This window comes from Cryptomeria japonica, chromosome 8, assembly GCF_030272615.1.
Source record: "Cryptomeria japonica chromosome 8, Sugi_1.0, whole genome shotgun sequence".
NCBI lineage: Eukaryota > Viridiplantae > Streptophyta > Pinopsida > Cupressales > Cupressaceae > Cryptomeria > Cryptomeria japonica.
Window position 1 is genome coordinate 83,406,275 of NC_081412.1, and position 17,899 is coordinate 83,424,173.

At 35.7% G+C, this 17,899-nt stretch overlaps 1 protein-coding gene across 1 annotated transcript; it reads right to left on the reverse strand.

Moving 5' to 3' along the window:
• Nucleotides 1–518: 518 nt before the first annotated feature.
• Nucleotides 519–12,819, reverse strand: LOC131038422 (ethylene receptor 2). The gene is made up of 4 exons (XM_057970855.2): nt 12,570–12,819; nt 12,161–12,262; nt 1,851–3,626; nt 519–1,487 (listed from the first exon to the last, which is right to left on the reverse strand). The coding sequence occupies exons 3-4, from the start codon at nt 3,609–3,611 to the stop codon at nt 945–947; spliced, it is 2,304 nt and encodes a 767-aa protein (XP_057826838.2). The 5' UTR covers nt 3,612–3,626; nt 12,161–12,262; nt 12,570–12,819; the 3' UTR covers nt 519–944.
• Nucleotides 12,820–17,899: the final 5,080 nt, after the last annotated feature.

Consider the following 17,899-nt stretch of genomic DNA (forward strand, 5'->3'; position numbering starts at 1 on the left):
CTGTGAAAGATAGATGAGAACATGACAATAGTTTTAGCATTTCTCGATCTATTTATCACTCCCTACAGCATCCAGTTAAGCCCAATGGTTGATATTAATGGGATACAAAACGAGGATAGATAGAAAATAGATGATCTCCTGTAGAACTATTTATGGCCAATTTAATTACTTGGCCACTTTCCCCTTGCCCACAGTTCCAATCCTAATCCTTTCACAGGTGAATACACTTAGCTAGAATAACAACGATCAATGTTATTAACAATGATTTCAAAATAGTTTACCAGAGCCTATATTGAATCACTGTGTTCAAAAGTGATGGAGGATTTTTTTAATATTTGAAGCAGGTTATATCAATAACGCATCATGGACATCAAACTAACTTTCCTTGTTTGGAACAATAGGGAGAACCCTCGCCATCTAGAGTAAGGCATAGTTTGCAAATGCACCAAAATAAGGATTGAGAAAGGGTGCTAAGCAACCACAATGGATACCTGAATAGCTAGAAGTGTGATCTATGCTTGAAAATTTCAAAAGAAGCTATCTTGATTGGATCATCTTCTGAAGACAAAAGCAATAACAGCTCTTACATCAATAAACTTTGATATTCATCTTCCTGCACAAATGAACTGAATCTATAAGAAGCCTGTAATATGTAACAAGACAGGTAAAGCTGTCATACATATATCAGGTAATTGTCCCATACAGGATCAATGCATGAGAGAATTACTCCACTAGCAATGTTAATTGTATATGACGCAGTACCCCACATTTCTGAGAACTCGAGAAGACCATGGACCTTTTAAATTAAAGCACCACAATCTCCAGCATATGAAAATGAGGAGCATGCATCTTGATCAGTCTTCCATAGATTTCCACTCACGCCAAACTGGTGAAAGAAAGTCTCACAATTTTACTGCAACTCAAACAAAGTAACTTCGTAGATACTAAATGATAGGGATATGCTTTGTTTGTTGTATAATTTTGAAAAGTTCCTTGCTCATCTCTGTCAATGAAACTGGCTTCCGTATCACACCATCCATCCCACTACTAAGGCACTTATCTACACTTTCTCTATCTGTAGTAGCAGTCAAAGCAATAACCAAGGGACGGTTTCCTGATCTGAAGTTTTGTCGTATACGGAAGGCTACATCATATCCATCCATCTGCGACATACAAATTTCTAGAAAGACCACTTGAAATGCATTTCCAGACTGAAATAAAGCAAGTAAGCACTGGTAACCTGAATCTGCACCAGTTGTTTCACAGCCTAGCTTTTCAAGCAATTGCAGTGTGACTGCACGATTAACGTTATTGTCATCTGCAACAAGAACTTTTAAACCTTTTAAAGAAGAATTGTATATCTTCTCATCTTGAGACAACCAATGGCTATTTTCAGTTGGAGTCTGCAGTTGTAATCTAATTATAAAAACAATAACAGAGCCTTCACCTTGAGAATTGGACTCTATCATTATATTTCCATGCATAAGCTGCAAAGCAATGAAAACAAGGTTAGTATCTCATCAAAGATAAGGAACCTGTTAAAGAAAAACAGCTAACAGGCAGTCACATGCTCTCTTGTTTACTCTTACCTGGAACTTTAAAATGTCAGAAATCACTACGATCAAACTCACACACTAGATGAGTTACTCTTTCAAACACCCCTAATGTGGATAAGGTTTTATCTTGATTCAAACATCCCTAATGTGTATAAGATTTTTATCTTGAAACATTTCTATTTGTTATACATTCATTTTTTGACTTCAGTTTGTAAATATGAAGGCCAAATTTATTTTACTGAATCTCAAAAATATTCATTTCTTCCAAAAATAAAAATCAACGAAGACAATTACCTGAACATACTTTTTACACATGGCAAATCCAAGGCCTCCTCCAGCTGTTTCTGGGGAATTGCTTTTATCCTCCTGTACATTTTTCAGGAAGCTGGGGGTGCCAATTTTGTTGCTTTCAGAGCCTGATGTCCTGATCTCAAATCTTAAGAACGTATAACCTTCACAAAATGAAGGTCTCCATCTTCGATTGCTAGGGTCCCACCAACCTTCAGTTCTGTCTTCTTTGCAAATGCGAATTGATATTGTTCCTTCTTTGATTGAATTAACAGCACATCCACTCATGTGTAGAATAATGCGTAGAATGCGTTTTTCATCTCCTATAACACGGTCAGGCATAGCATCACCTATTTCAAGATTGAACAAGAGACCTCTGCTACTGGACATATGCTTTATAAGTTGTGCTGCATCTTTCAGCATTGAAGGTAGCCGAAAAGGATGTAACTGAAGAACCAAAGCAGAAGAATCATTTAATTGTGAGTAATCCATAACGTCATTTATGAGAGTAGAAAGAAGGCTACTACTTTTTGCTAGCATGTTCACCATTGCCAGCTGTTCAACATTCAAGCTAGCATCTTGCAAGATAGATGAAAGTGCAGATATAGCATGCATGGGCGCTCTCATTTCACGGTTCATTGCCATTTGGAAGCAATGTCGTGCCTGACTTGCTCTCATTGCATCATGCCGTGCTTGCTGTAATGCTTTATTCTGCTCAACCAGCGGGCCCCTCATCTTCTGTGACTCTTCCAGAACAGCTGCATGAGAAAGGGCAACAGCAACTTGATCTGCCACAACCTCTACAATATCTAATTCTTGAGAGCTCCACTGTCTGTCATCTTCACATGGCAAGACCAGTACCAGTATTGCATATGATGCTTTAAAAAATTCTGGTGTTCCACCCTTAAAATTCGATGCCTTTAACAAAGGCACCCTTATTGCTGCCATAGGCCCAGCCAATGACCAGTGCTGATTACTTGCCTTTCCCAAGGCAGAATCAGGTCCTAAGATGACTGGAACTTTACTACTGTTGATCTTCACCACCTCTGGATCACTCATTGGAACAGTTATTGAAGATTGCAAATGTCGCCGTTTCAGCTCATGAGTTAGCTCCATGAATGAACCCTCTGCCTGTGGCATCCATATGGTGCAATTTTCCAAATTCAATGTCTTAGCTAGGGAAAAAAGAGTTGTATTTAAGATGGTATGACGATCTAAAGACTTGCGGATTTCTTGAGTGAGCATATGAACATGCCAACTCGTTTCCTCTTTCCTTTTTACAATGTCTACCTCCCTGTCTAGTTCCCTTGCCTTGTTTTTAAGAAAGAGTTCTCTTACCTTCACCCGTAGCAGTTCAGGAATCAAAGTTACAAGAGTTATGGCCGTAGCACAAGACACAAGTGCAGTTAAGAACTTGAAGACGGTCAAAGTTAGCATTACATGAAAAGAGTGACGATTATATGTCCATATGTTGACAAAATGGGTTAACCCACAAAGCACAATGAATGCTCCAAATTGAACAATTACCCATCTGAATGGAAAGACATTTGAGCAACTCAAAAAGTACAAAAGCTCAAGAGGGATTGAGAAGTAAGCCAAGGCAATCAGAAAATCGCTGACCATTTGACATTGAAATATGTTCTCATTATTCCACCATCCTTCTCCCTCACAACTGCATCTGGATAAACCAGAGCTCCCATCCTCCACAGCCACTACAATGGTATGGAGGAAAAATAAAACAGTCACAATCTCCCTCAGAGGGATCATTGCAAAAATTCCAGCCTACAAACATGCAGAAATAACAACACAGACAATCAGTTGCTTCTGGAATATACAATTAAAAAAGAAATTCACTGTAACCTTCAAATCTAAAATAAGAAGAATAGAAATAGATGCAGGTAGTTGTGTAAGACCAAAAGAATGTAAAAGAGAATAACATTATTGCATCTAGGAAAATCAGGGATGGAAAAATTCATATTGAATTCACAGAAAGAATGCTAAACTCTTTATATGTAACAAAGTATGCATATAACTGATTCATGAGAAGTTGTAATAGATTCAATTTCAATCCTCTCAACCTTCCTGAAATTAAATACAGACATTTCCTCAATGTTTTTGCACAATAAAATTTCTTAAATAAGAAAGATAACATACGTGTTACTGTTTATGGGACTTCTGGTCAGTTGCTCACCTGGTTATATTTATGATCAGGTAATTTGTCTTAATGTTGCGTACATCATTCACTTGCATAGCAAATAAATTAATTTTATGTAAAATTGGGCTATAATTCAACTCTATAATGTATCAATATTCAATAGATCAGTGAATATTATTATCAAGTATTCAATAGATCAGTGAATATTATTATCAAGTATTCAGTCAGGTTGCAAGATGAATTCTCACATTAAAAATTCAATGTGTAGATTCCATATAATTCTCTTTCTAGAAATTTTATTTAAATAGTTGGAAATGTCACATTAAAACACAAATCAAGTGAATGGGAACATTATATCTCCTTTTGATCCAACCCTACCCAAACAACACTGGTTTAAATTGGGATCAAGAGTCCTGACCCTAAGGCGAGCATCCAAGATTGATTATACAATGTTCAACATCGAACTAAAACTACCACTAAGGATTCTCTTTAGATTAGCATGTATTTTTTGCAGTGTTCCACGGAAACGCGTTTCCCCCTCCCAGGCCCAAGTCCCCCGTCCCCGAAACTCGTCCCCGAAACTTTTTCCCTTTGTCCCCCTGTCCCTGAAGCACGTCCCCCCGTCTCCCCATCCCCAGCGGCCGTGGAAAACTGATTTTTTGTTATATTGCTAGTCTTTGTAGGTGGTCATGGCACTAAAACTTACAGATAGTATGGAAAACGCTCTGGTCTCTTCAGGTAAAAACAGTTGAGACAAGGATGAAATCTACTGTTGAGTTTCATCATTGTGTGGCCCATAAATAGATTTTGATGTTTTGAAATATTCAAAAAGGATACAGAAGAATATCACTGACAACAGTGCACAGGAAGTTATCAGTTGCCTATAATTTAAATTGTTTTTCTTGATTATAACAGATAGTCATGTTCAGGTTTCATTTAATACAACTCAAATCCAACTTACTGATATATGCAACTCCTTTGTCTGCAATCATATCAAGGATCTCCTCAAATCTATACATATTCGTTTATTAATGTTTGTTTTGTTTTGCAGAAGTACTATATTATAATTCAGAACATGACAGTGGTATCAGAGCTTTTTTCTGCATAGTGAGCCAATACCAATACCATGAAACAATTCTTAGTAAGTGCATACCAAGAGATGTTTCATAGATTCAATCAAAACTTCCTTCAACAGAAGCATGAGTACGTTTATGCATTGTTGTCATTATATTCAAAGGGAGTGCAATCTGGAGGTCAAAACTTAGGAGGAACTGTACAAGAAATGTTGTAAATGGTATGAGCAGTACCAAATACAGCCTTGATGACCTCAACATCTATGGGAAATTCACAATCCATGTCTTTGCTGATGCAGGGTCTAAAGACATAAAGATACAAACTTTTATTCACAAAGAATGGAGAGATAAATCAATTGAATCTCCTGCATAAACTCATGGAGCACATGGTTCTCCAGCATAAACACAAATTCAAATTTATCAGAACTCTCTTCCACTAAAACATTTTGAACACAATTAGCAGCATTTCAAACTCTTGCAGTTGCAGATAAAATGCAAATGGTCAATTTCATTAGTATCAAATATAGATAACAGCATAAGCTAAAAAGAAAGCGTGATAGGAATGTTGACAAAACTGCTAAGAACCTGTGATAATCAAATGGTTCAATCTGACTTTGTAATGGTGAATTTAAAAGCAAAGATATTGTCAATGAAGAGCTTAGAAAACATCTGAGAAACAAGCTCTTGGATATATGCTACATGGAGCACTGAGAAAATGTTAGCATTATGGGGATCCTGATAAAAAAAGCTAAAATCCATGATAATCCAATGGTTTACTGAGAACAAGCTCTCAGGTAAATTAGATTCTAAAATTGATAAATTTTACATGAATTTGGTAGAAAGGAACTGTTCTTTTTTAGAGAGCCACAATATGAAGAACATAATATCAGCAGACAAGGCAATCAAACAGATTGCTAAGGATTTGTTCTACAACCTGCAAAGAAATCACCGCAACTGCTTTGAGGCCAAGCAATTCAACGAGGGGAGACTAGTATGAGCCTGTCTTGTTATATGCCAAATAATTATAGTATTATTAGGTAGCGAACCCAACCCATTCTTTTTAATGTAAATTACTAAATAGCATAGTCACCTGGAAACTTCACTATAGGAACAAGGATCCCACCCTGTACCTATACTCTATTCTCCTGGCAACTATATTTATATGCGATACAGTTGTACCCTTATTCATATATCAGTGTGGCCTGATATAAGATGGTCTCATACAGTCCCTCACATCCCCAGCAGCCTATGGTAATAGATAACTCACTTTTGGTAGTGGATTGGCCAACCCACCTTTTTAGGCAGCGGATTCCATCAACACACTGTTTTGGCCAACATATCCAGATTCCATATATTATTATATAATGTGTTTGTTTGGTAGGATATAGTAGTTGTAAGAGAATTTAACCTGAATGCATAAAGTGAACAACTCGTGAAGAGAAAGTAGCTATAATTAAGCTTAGGGGTGTCCTTATCTTTTGAATGAAAGTTATGTTGAGCCAGTCTACAAAGTGTTCCATGGCTGATGGGGACGCGGGGACGGGTTTTGGGGATTGGGGGACAAAGGGCCTAAGTTTGGGGACCGCAGGGGGATGGTGATGGGGGGTAGCGGGGTGGTGGTGCTGATACAGTTATACATATAGTACTTGAAAAACTAGTTGTGAAAACATGTATAACAGTATAAGAATTACATTTCAAATGAAACTATAGGAAATTAGTAAAATTATAAAATATCAAAATTTGAAATACTAAATCTAAATACAAATACTTCTTGAATGCTAATTGCATTAGTCTAAGTTTTTTCTCCTCTTCAGCTAGCTGGTAAAAAAAATCAGAATTAGAAATGTGAATGAAATCAGTAGTTTTAGTGAATTTGTATTGCATTGGGGGAAGGGGTGGGGCCCACGTCAAATTAGGGTTACCCCCAACCCCCAAAAATCGCTCAAAATTGCTTTTTGACATGTTCGGACGGGAGACTTCTGCAAGTCTCCCTGTCCCTTGAGAGACGCCTGGGAGTCTCCCAAGGACTCTTGGAGATGCCGAGACGTCTCCGGCAGAGCACCGGTGGCGGTGGCGTGAGACGCCACATCCCCATCTCCCCGTCTCGGAGACATGGGCCTGAGGGGGGGGGGAACGCGTTTCCGTGGAACATTGAGTCTACATGAACTCTGTTTTGGGCCAAGGGCAACCTCCATACTGCCTTGGATATTGGGGCCTGAGTTGACATCCATACCTTCCGCCTCTTATATACTCTTTTATCTCTGTGACATGGAAGTTCTGTTCTAATTCTTGCTTTTCAAAACAATTGCAGTTAAAATGTTTTATGACCCTGCTAGGGAATGATAACTGATGACTAGTTATAGCACAATATACACTCGATCATTAAGGAAGGCAGGTCTTGATTGTTCTCCTCCAAAAGGGATTCATCTTCCAAAACTAAACCAAATATTGTTTAAATATTTTCAAACTTCAGAAGAAGAACCACTTCACGCAATGGTTGATCAAGATGGTAACCACATCCAACAATCACCCTCCTCCATTATTGCCATGGGAAAATCAAATTGGTCCGGTGGCATTGACAAAACATCATGAGCTTCCTCATGGATCAAGGAAGAATTTTCCAATGTTCTATAGCAAGGAAAAGCAGTACCTAGATGAACATATTTCAGCCTTCACCACTGCTTGTGAAATTCTGCATGCAACACTTGAAGATATTGCAATTCACTTGTTTGTAGAAATATTACAAATTTACAAGGCACGGCAGCTAATTGGTTTCACCATCTTGCTACCAAATTGATTACTTGTTGGGAGTTAATGAGCAATAAGTTTCTTGTACACTTCAAACCAACTGAAGATAGTAATATCTTGTTTGCATAACTCTCAGATGCCAAGAAAGACAATAGTGAACCTATGATTGAGTTCATTGCAAGATTTTGTTACCTAGTTAACACTCTCAATCTTTCTTCTAAGTTGCTTCATGAATGATCCATCCCTAGATATTACTTTCTTTCTCAAGGCAAACTATGCAATCAAATGAGTGATGCTTAAGGACTGCAATCGAATTCAAATATCATATGACACTTCAGGAAGAATTCAAAGAGATCCAATCAAGCCACTAATACAAGTGACAACTGATCATTTATTACAAAGTGTGATAAAGGATATGGCTAGTATGAAGGAGAAATTTCCCACGAACATCCGACTGCTTCAACATTATCAACCTCCTCCAAATATAAATAGCTCTTCCTCAATGATATCAGCAACAAAACTCATCTGCTTTCTTCTCCAATAGGGCAAGCAGCAAAAGCTTCATTGTCTTCATGCACATATTGCAAGTTCCATGGAACAAATCAACATGATAGGAAGAAGTTGTCTTGAAATGCAAAGGTTCGCACAGCTTTTGACAACTTCAAATAAAAATCAAGGGTTTTCAAAGTGATCCTCCACTTCTACTAGATGAATCCAATGGTAGCTCCATGATGGGGTATACCCAATACAAACCTGACAATAAGGTAAAGAATAGTTTTCATGATCATTCATGGAACAATTCCATGTGTTCATATAATCAAGAACTAAATATTGAACAACAATACCCACTAGAAGCAAATATTCTGCCTACTTTGTTCAAACTCTTTGATTGTTAATGGAAGAGGAGCCTAATGGTACACAATATGCCACATATTCCCTAAGGAGGACAAAGTAGCACAAACATCTGAGTAAAGTTGTGAACAAGAAGAAGTTTCAACACACCAAAGAAGATGATAAATCAAAAGGCTTCTTCATTTGAAGAGTTGTTCAAAGAGTCTGCACTGAAAGTAATTGATGGAGGTCAAACCACCCAAATTGTTCAAGCGATATCTGATGAAGAAATAGAGAATCTCAAGCTAGAAATTTAAAAAAAAAATCAACATCTAAATCCATTGTCAAAAGAACCAAATGTTCCTCTACCTAAGGAGGTTGCCGCTTCAAGTTTTGTGAATTTTGAGAACATTTTTGATAAGAAATTTCAGTTCTAGGAGGTTGATATTTTTTATGATGGGCGATCACAATCAAATGAAAAACAATTTCCTGAAGATAGTTCAGCTCTAGAGGCACTCATCAAATCACAAAACACATATGGAGGATTCATCAGTGTATCTCAATATCTTCTCAAAGCATCTTGGGTGTAGGTCATCAATAGAAGACAATGAACTTTATTTTGAGATTTGATTCGTGCTCGTCTTCAGAAGCTTTTGTACATGTCAGCGCATAACCAAAAGTTGAATATACAACAGTAGTCAATGAGCTGATGTCAAAATTGGATATGTTGAAAGAAGGGTTGCTGATCAAAGAAGAAGAAAGGCTTTCAAAAAATCATGTTCTCACTAATGGATGAAATAATTGAAGAAGATTCCTATGAACAGATTGAAGAGATCCAATTCGCCCAAGGCCCCACAACTATCATCTGAGTAGGATTTGCAAAGGTTGTTGCCAAAGATTGGTATCTTTCTCTGGCATATTCACGTTGATGATTCAATACTTGTAGGAAATCCAAAACTTGAGGGTTTATTAGACTATGCTTCAGTAAATGCATTTGCAAAATCTGAAGAAGTGTTGTTTGCAGTTGCACAATGGTCACAAACAACTCACTGTAGACTTGGAAAGTCAAATGCAGGTAATGAAGATCATTCTTCAACTCCAGCCCTTTTTTAGAATAGTGCTTTATCTGAGTTTATGGTCAAATATGCCGAAGTGGCGTGAAGATCCGATTGATTATGATGTGATCATCAATCCTAAAGACATACTACAGCAATAAGATTTTGCATGGTCTATTTAGAAGGAAATGGAGTATCTTCAACATATGTTGAATTTTAATGAGATGGAAGATTATCCGGAATCAAAAGACATCAACAAGCTCGTACCATGATTTTCTCTGCATGATTCTCAAAGTGTTCTTGAGCCTTTCTTCCAAATAGATCTTCTACATCATTTGTAAGGCTATATGCTATCATGACTATATTCTCAACTCACAAAGAGAGGTTCTTACTTTTCCCTATCTATAAATAGTTGTGTAACCCATTTTGTTTCCTTTTGTATATCATGACTATTTTTGTTTTCTCTATTGTTTTGTACTGCATTTCCCAATTAGTGACATTTTTCATTACGTAGTATAGTATTTTCACCTTTTGTGATGTAATCATTTGTTTTGTCATCTTTGTAGTTTAGGTGATCGAGGTTTCTAAGAGAATTATGAATATATGTATCCAACCATCACCAACCCCAAGTTGTGACCAATAACATGGTAATAATATTTATTTCACAGTAATTTCTTTTGCCAGTGTCAGTTAACTCCCAGCATACTTATTTCACCATCAATATTCTATGTAATATCAAGACATTTCACTGTTCCAACGGAATTCCAATTTCCCTCAACCCTTTTGTTCCGTAGTATAGTTTCCACTGCCAGCTTGAGCCAGAGGATGTAACGTTAGATTTTAAATGTTACCTGAAGTTGCTTTATATCTAACCATAACAGATAATGTGTGTATTCTCTGTATTACCATCGCTGCTCAAAATAGTTATCTGATATTTTTTCTTCAGATTCCATTGTAGTTTCTTCACTGAGAGAAACTCATTATCTTTCACGTGGCATTGCTAGGATAGGATTTCGCCTGTTTCGATTCATTCCCCACTGTTGCCTCTGGTAGGAGTTTGGGTTGTGTCTCAGCCTCACTGTGTCTGTCATCCTCCAAAACCAAGTACTAAATAGACATGGTAACCGCCAGCCTTTACAACAAACTTATCAATGATGTTCCTCCTTGGTCGGATTCCTCCCTTTTGCTCCTTAGCCTATCTCCCCAGGGTATTAATCCAATGGAGAATCAGAAACAGATTCAGATAGTGTTCGCCTCATAAGTCCAGGTTCTTATGGTTACTCAACTGTTTGAAACTGGAAACACCACTTCCAGAATAACTTGCATGTGTTATGCATTCATCCTGAGGCAGGATCAAACTCTCCATGAAATTTGGAGTTGCATTAATTATAGCTCCTTATTCATTGTAGTTTCTTCACTGAGAGAAAATCATTATCTTTCACGTGGCATTGCTAGGATAGGATTTCGCCTGTTTCGATTCATCCCCCACTGTTGCCTCTGGTAGGAGTTTGGGTTGTGTCTCAGCCTCACTGTGTCTGTCATCCTCCAAAACCAAGTACTAAATAGACATGGTAACCGCCAGCCTCTACAACAAACTAATCAATGATGTTCCTCCTGGGTCGGATTCCTCCCTTTTGCTCCTTAGCCTATCTCCCCAGGGTATTAATCCAATGGAGAATCAGCAACAGATTCAGATAGTGTTCGCCTCATAAATCCTGGTTCTTATGGTTACTCAACTGTTTGAAACTGGAAACACCACTTCCAGAATAACTTGCATGTGTTATGCATTCATCCTGAGGCAGGATCAAACTCTCCATGAAATTTGGAATTGCATTAATTATAGCTCCTTATTCATCCTTAGCAAGGATCAATTTTCTACAAAATTCGGAGTTGCTTTGTTTATAGCTCCTGATTCATCCTAAGCCAGGATCAAAGTCTCCATAAATTTCGAAGTTGTGTTAATCAGAATTGCCCCTCATTTATTTAAAAAGAATGGTGTGGATCAGATTAAGGATATTGTCTTCCAAAATTAGAAGATTGAACCATCAAGAATCGTCCATCCTACTCCTATGCAAGGTTCAACTTCATATTCTATTGCCTAAGATTAAAACTAATTGACCAGAAGAAGATATATAAACAGTAAAATTCTATGTTAATAGAAAAGTTAAACCTCTGTCCCAAATTTGGCTAAACCTAAATTTTCATTTACTGCAATCTGACCAGAAAGAGAAAATAAGCAAAAGAACTATTAATTCATTTTCTACGTTTCTGTGTCGAAATCTAAATTTTCTGGCACCCCTAATACGATTTCCTCTGGCATTCCTGGCACACAATCATCTATCTGCTACAGCACACCAATCAATTGTTTTCTATTTGGATACCTCCTAAACATCGAATCAATACAAATAAAATAAAAAATATTGAAAGGGAACAAAAATATGATAACTGACTTACTTCAAACTTCTTGTGGGTGCGAATAGTATGGCATCCAGAAGCCTCAAAATCCCATAGAAAGGCATCAAGCTCAATCAGCTTGGATCACAGCATTCACCTCCGCTGACACATAATAAAAACCCACGTATTCACTTGCAGTAATAACGACACCCATTTGTTCAAAAAGCAAATTTAAATTAAGAAGGCTGGATCTTGATCCAATCCATGACCTGTGCAAACACAAAATCTGTCTCTGCTTTGATCCAATCCATGGCAGACCAGGGCTGGGTCAGTGCCCGCCATGGATACGGGTTGTTCTCTATAAGAAGAGAGGTTGCCAGTTTGCCATCTGGATTCTGGCCTGTAAAATTAAAAAAACAAAGTGCAATGCTAGGAAATGCGAGTTTGGAGAATTTGACTTAAGTTTTACCATAGACAACTTTCCTTCTTGTCATCAGAGGTGAAGTGCAGTTGCCCACAGCTAGATGAATACAAGGCGGTCTTGACAGCCCACAGAATGGTAATGTTGAATCCCAAGCCATTGCCCCCACCTCTTCCGTCAACATGAACTACTGTGTGTACTCATGAAAACATACATTCATGCATTGTTGCAGTCCTAGTCTTCCTTTGGTAGTCAAATAATATTATAAAGGTGTCGTGAAAGGCATTGTTTTCCTTGTGCATGCACCTAATTCATGCTTTGAATTATACGAACATTTAACTTAAAAAAAGACTGAGTTAGCCCACTTGCTTTGCCAGCCTTTTCGTTTATGATGGGTAATCATAGAAACTTTGATATTGAAAGGCTTGTTAGTTAGTTAAATCTTATTCAGGTTTTGCACTCTAGGTGTCTTTTAATATTAAAAGAAATTGATTATTGGTTTATTTAATATTATTTTTCTAAAAAAACATTGTGTTGGGATGTTTAAAGGTTTTATTATATTAGTTAGAGATTAAGAAATAGTGTTTCTAAATCTAGGATGTAACAATATATGTAATAAGGGATTCATTTCATATTGTGATGGTTAAGTAATGGTAGTGTTGTTGTGGTTATAAGGTTCAAATTTCTCTTGGATCATTGTGATCATTGGTTTGAGCCTTCGTCAATCAAGTTTGACCTTTAGCATTGATGTTGTTGCCATTGGTATTCATGCTCGTGCTCTCATTCCCTCCTTGGGTTGATGTGCTCATGGCCTTTACACCCATGTTAGATTGTCATGCTCGCAAGTTTGAACTATTGTAAGTTTATGTCAATGTTGGGCTAGAATGCTTGTAGGCAGACTATTGTGCTTCATACCTCGTCGATTGTGGTTTCACCTAGTTATGCGTCAGGCTAAAAATCACTTGATTTCATCAACATTGGACATGCACTAGACTTTTTATTAAAAAAATTAGCAAGAAAAAAGAGTTCATGTATAAAGATACAACAATATATTCAATAAATTATCTCATATTATTTTCTTCGTCATCATAAAGCATGAACTTAGATACTTCCATTTGTACTAAATGAGATTCAAAACTTTAGAATAAAAAGCACTTGATTTCGCAAGGTCGTAGATTATTAAAAATATTAGCATGAAAAATCTCAGGAAAAGAGTTATAATATAAAGATTTTCATCTTTACATAAATTTATTGTATATTACAATTGAAAAACATTAAAATAACTAAGTATTGAACAAATTAAGGCAGCTCTTTAGGTAAATACTTTTATAGCTAACTGAACATAGTGAAGATCCCACTTTGTATAAATTTGTGATTGATGGATATATCATTTTCATAAGATTTAGATTCAAATCTCAAAAAAAACATCAAACTTAAATCCAACCTTCTAATAATTAAGTTCCAATATTAGATTATAACAAGTTTTTTGTAAAAGGTTCTTAAAGAAAGGTTTACCAGTATGCATCAATAAAGTTAGAAATTGGGCAAACTTTAATTAAAGGGTGAAATTTGAAATGTGAATATATTTGGCTTGTACACAAATCACCTAAGTTAATTAGTCATAGGCATTAAAAAAGGATAAGGTGGGGTATGAGTTGCTCTTCACAAAGTCTTAATTATAATGTGAGTTTCCATCACATATATTAGTAGATGATGGAAGAAATTTAATCAATAATTAAATATGTAAATCAAAGAAAGATAATGACAATTTCCTAAAATAAAACATATTAAAATTATATTTCAAAGGTACTTTTAAATTATCTAAATAATTCTCTCACCTCAAAATTATATTTAAATAAAGCAATCATAACACAAACTAAAACTTTTATATAAAAATTTAAAAAATAATATTGTTTATAATTTATTTATAGAAAAAGAGTTCATGTATAAAGATCAAATAATTTTGAAGACTTCAAAGTGAGTCACGACAAAAGGTCGGGAAACTTGGAGGCGGACATTCTATCAAAATGGGCTTTAACCTATAATGAAATTGGTGAATTGAGATTCGAGGACCTTCGACAAATTAGCATTGAGGAGATTTGTTTTTTGGAAACAATCGAAGATTGTGCAATATCTGTTTTGTACACTTCGAGTACAAATAGTGAAAAAGTGTTGTGTTTTTAGTGGCGGGTAATTATGATGTGTAGGGTCATTAATGAAAGAGCTTGAGCCAAGAGGAGTCAAATTTAATTGTTGGTCATTTTTCATGTTTCATTGTTTGATGCGGAGGTGGAGAAGCATGGTTGAGACTTTTTGTAGAAGTGGAGTTTCTGAGAAGTTTTGAAGGTGGTGGTGGTGTGCGAGGTGGTGAAATGGAAGCGAATTTCACCCTGCAAACACGTAAACAGTTATGCCCCTTTAACGAAGATTTAACAGTGAGGAGGTTGCGGACTTTATTCAAATTTTGGGATGAACATTTAGCACCGTGCATTTTTCTCATTGTGGGAAAGGCATTTGATGGCGTGAAGCATAGATACAAGACAAGGATGGACGTGTATTATTTGATTATAGCGTGGGGCCTGGAAGTTGGCGAAGAAGCTAGAATAGTGAGGTGGGTTATGGAAGCTCTGGTTCTCAGAGATTTCCCAGGCGAAATGGAGTCTTTTCTGGAGTGGACGGTATCTGGGTCGGGGTTTGACATTGGAGAAGGTGGGGAGAATGATGGGCAGGGGATTAAGGCAGTAATAATCCCTTTTGTGAGATGGTCATGAGGACAGTGCAAGGTCCATCACAGGGCAGAGGCAAGACATGGGTGGGAAGCCCTGAAGCTCTTGGTGCAGATTAAAGAGTTGGATGCTATCATAGAAAGAGCCAAGGTCGAGGCAAAGGGTGTGAGGAGGAGGGTTTTGTGTTCGAGGAAGCCAAGAGCAAGTACAAGGTTGGGTGGTGAAGTGAATTCTTCAAAGAAGTATTGATGTTGTGGTGGGTTTGTTGCAGTTTTTATTTCTAGTGAGTTTTGTCTATGGTGGTTTCGTCTGTTTTTCTATAATTCAGTTATGGTCGTTATATTGTTTGGTCAAGGGTAGGTTTTGGTCTACATGATGTAGATTTTGTTTCGAACGATTCAATCTTGCTTTAGTTAGATCTGATGGGGGTGCCTCTTTTTGGCCGATGTGGATTTTTTGGAAAGATGACATTTTGTATTCAGACACTGTATATCTCAATTTGAATATTAATCAATATAATATCATTACCGAGCAAAAAAAAAAAGATTAGCATGAAAAATCAAAAGAAAAGAGTTATAACATAGAGATTTTCATCTATACATAAATTTATTGTATATAACAATTGAAAAAACATCACAATAACTAAGTATTGAACAAATTAAGACGACCCTTTAGGTAAAGACTATTTTAGGTAGTTGAACATAATGAGGAGCCCACTTTGCATAAATACATGATAATTTCCATAGATTTAGATTCAAATCTCACAAAAGACATCAAACTTCAACCCAACCTTCTAGTAATTAAGTTTCAATAATAGAATATAATGACCTTTTGTAAAAGGTTTGTAAAGAAACGTATAAACGTAAAAATTAGGCAAACTTTAACAATAGGGAATGAAATTTGAAATGTGAATATGTTTAACTCATACACAAATCACCTAGGTTAATTAATCATACCCATCAAAAAATGACAAGGTGGGGTATGAGTTGCTCTTGACAAAGTCTTAACTATAAGTTGAAGCATGAATTCCCATGGCTGTGACCTCACGTGATATGATTAGATGATGGAAGAAGTTTAATCAATAATTAAACATGTAAATCAAAGAAAGACAATGACAATTCTCTTAAATAGAACATATTGAAATTATATTTCAAATATACTTTTAAACTATCTAAATAATTCTCTTGCCTCAAAATTAGATTTAAATAAAACAATCATAACACAAACTAACTTTTATATAATTTTTTTTTAAATATCATTAATTATAATGTATTTATAGAAAGAAAAAAACTATACATAAAATAATTCTTAATACTTTTTAATCTTTTTTTTTATAGTCAAATAATTGCTAAGGGTAGCACCCGTTATATTAATAATGAAAGCTCTTACATCCTTATTCACTTTTAGGCAGTGTTCTTCATCCCTATTACTATTCTAGACTACTAGACGCTCTTACCAGATTCCAAAAAAGAATGTCAAACCTATACATATCTGCATATACCTAGACTCGTACATATAATGCTCATCTCCTCCAAGAAAAATTGAAGACCATAGCCATATTATATCTATGTCACCTCGAAGCAAAATGGTGGCATAAGAGACCACTTGCATAAATACATATAAAAGCAGAGAAAAAACTAACACCATGACCTCAGAGCCTTCACAACTAATCCTCGCCAACAAATTTACTTTTCAATCTTTTTAACATTCATAGTAATTCAAATTTTCAACTTAACTTTATTCTATATCTTCCAAACATTTATAATTAATATATTAAAAAATGTATATAAAAATATGTTCACATTATAGAATTATTTTATTGGTTTGTTAGTGTAGATCATTTCATTGGGTCTCTTCATAAAACAAGTGTTGATAATACGTGTATGTTAAGTAAAACCCCTACTTTAAAATTATATTTAATTAAATATGTAGGAATGGATATATGATTGATATAATAATAATTGTTTATGAAGGTCATGCTCATACATAGCATAAGAAAAAACTGCCCTTATTAAATAGGTATTGGCATTTGAGCTAAAAGTATTGAAAAAACAATAAAGTGGAATTGTTAATAAAGGTAAAGATACCTCTCACTTTCCTTTTGCTATGTTGCTTTATATTCCAACATTACTAAATTTAGAATCCAAATTGGTCGTCCTTGGAAACTTCTTCATAGTATATTGTTAGGTGTTTGAATTTATGTTTCACTTATAGTTTTTTGTTTTTGTGTGGTGTTGCCCATTTCTTATTTATTAATATTATAATATTATTCTTGTTTTTTATCATGATTGCACAATAACCCAAAATCATGCATGTCACCATCTAATTTAATTAATTAATTTCACCCATTGCAAACTCAGTCTTGTATGGATAAATGTTTCTCCTTATACATTGAACTTGGTAATGATGATGTACTAAACAATATTTTAATTGTGATGTGATAGATGGAATCAACTAGGTGACCCCCATTTAATGTTAATTATTTCTCCTTGTGGTCATGTTGGATGTATTTAATTAGACTTTTTATTTTTTAACTAGGAATTACATATTTAAAAGGAATTTTTTAACTTTTTGGATTAATTAAATAATGAGAGAGAAATTAATTTAGAATAAAGCATAAAATTTTATGGGTAAACATAGTTGTTGAGAAGC